At 68.1% G+C, this 1,108-nt stretch overlaps 1 protein-coding gene across 1 annotated transcript in view; it reads left to right on the forward strand.

Moving 5' to 3' along the window:
- APC2 (APC regulator of Wnt signaling pathway 2) overlaps positions 1-1,108 on the forward strand; it is a 17,660-nt gene that overhangs the window by 1,997 nt on the left and 14,555 nt on the right. The window contains 2 exon segments of the mRNA XM_077760603.1: positions 377-454; positions 656-754. Coding sequence (XP_077616729.1) covers positions 377-454; positions 656-754 — 177 coding nt within the window.

A 1,108-nucleotide genomic window follows, 5' to 3' on the forward strand; every position in this document is an offset into this window, starting at 1 on the left:
GAAGGGCGGGCCCGGGCTCCGAGGGCAGAATCCGAGAACTGTGAGGGCAGGGGGTGGTCAGCGGGCAAAACCGAGTAAGGGCAAGCCTTGGGCGTCGGTCCGTGGGCCGGACCAGAGCAGGGAGTGGGCGGGTCCGGAAGGTTGGGGCCGAGCAAGGAGTGGGTGGAGCCAGGGTCTGGGGCGGGGCCCGCTTGTGGGCGGAGTCAGATATCGCGGGGGGCTCCGAGTGGGCGGGGCCATATGGAGGAATGGGGTGGGGCCAGGGAGGGGCAGAAGCCGCCCTAAGGGCCGCTTAGGGGGTGGGGTCTCGCTGGAGGGGGCGGAGTCAGATCCGGGCGTGGGGTCCGCCCCAGCGTGCATCTTTCTCTTGGCTCAGATCCGCGCTTCTCGCTTGGAGCAAATCGATCAGGAACTGATGTCGGCACAGGACCGGGTGCAACAGACCGAGCCCCAGGTACTGGGAGGGGGGGAGCCAGGGCACCGGGGTACTGACGGGTCCAGGCAGTGGAGAGACCGCTAGGGCTCTGCTCAGGGTGCAGCAATGGGCCTGCAGCCCCCACCCACATCGTCACGGGGGTGTGGCCGGCATTAGCAGTCTGTGCGCTTTGTGGGGTGCTCCCCACCAGAGCCCCCAGGCCTGGCGTCCTCCGCACAGGCCCTGCTGGCGGTGAAGTCGGTGCCGGTGGACGAGGATCCAGAGACTGAGGTCCCCACGCACCCTGAGGATGGCGTCCCTCAGCCAGGCAACAGCAAGGTGAGGGGGCATCCGGGTTTGTGGGGCATCGATGAGGCGATGGGCTGAGAGGCAAAGGGTGCAGGGGGCCGGCTGGGTTGGGGCGCATGGTGACGTGGGTCCTGCCTCTGTCAGATGTGGGGGACCTTCCCTCCCCTGTCTCCGTAAAGCGCCCCCAGGTGTGGAAGGGCCGCCTGGGTTGGGTGTGTGGCGAGGCTCGCTGTCCTGTGTGTTGGGAGGGCAGGGGAGTAGCTGGCGAGGACGACAACAGACTCGGTCCTCATGAGCCGGGGGCATCTCCGGTACCCTCCCCGGGTGTGCGCATTGGCGCCCAGGAAGGAGCAGGGTGAGGGTGTTGGGGTGAGGGAGCCATGT

This window comes from Crocuta crocuta, unplaced genomic scaffold (genome assembly GCF_008692635.1).
Source record: "Crocuta crocuta isolate KB4526 unplaced genomic scaffold, BGI_CrCroc_1.0 scaffold443, whole genome shotgun sequence".
Taxonomy (NCBI): Eukaryota; Metazoa; Chordata; class Mammalia; order Carnivora; family Hyaenidae; genus Crocuta; species Crocuta crocuta.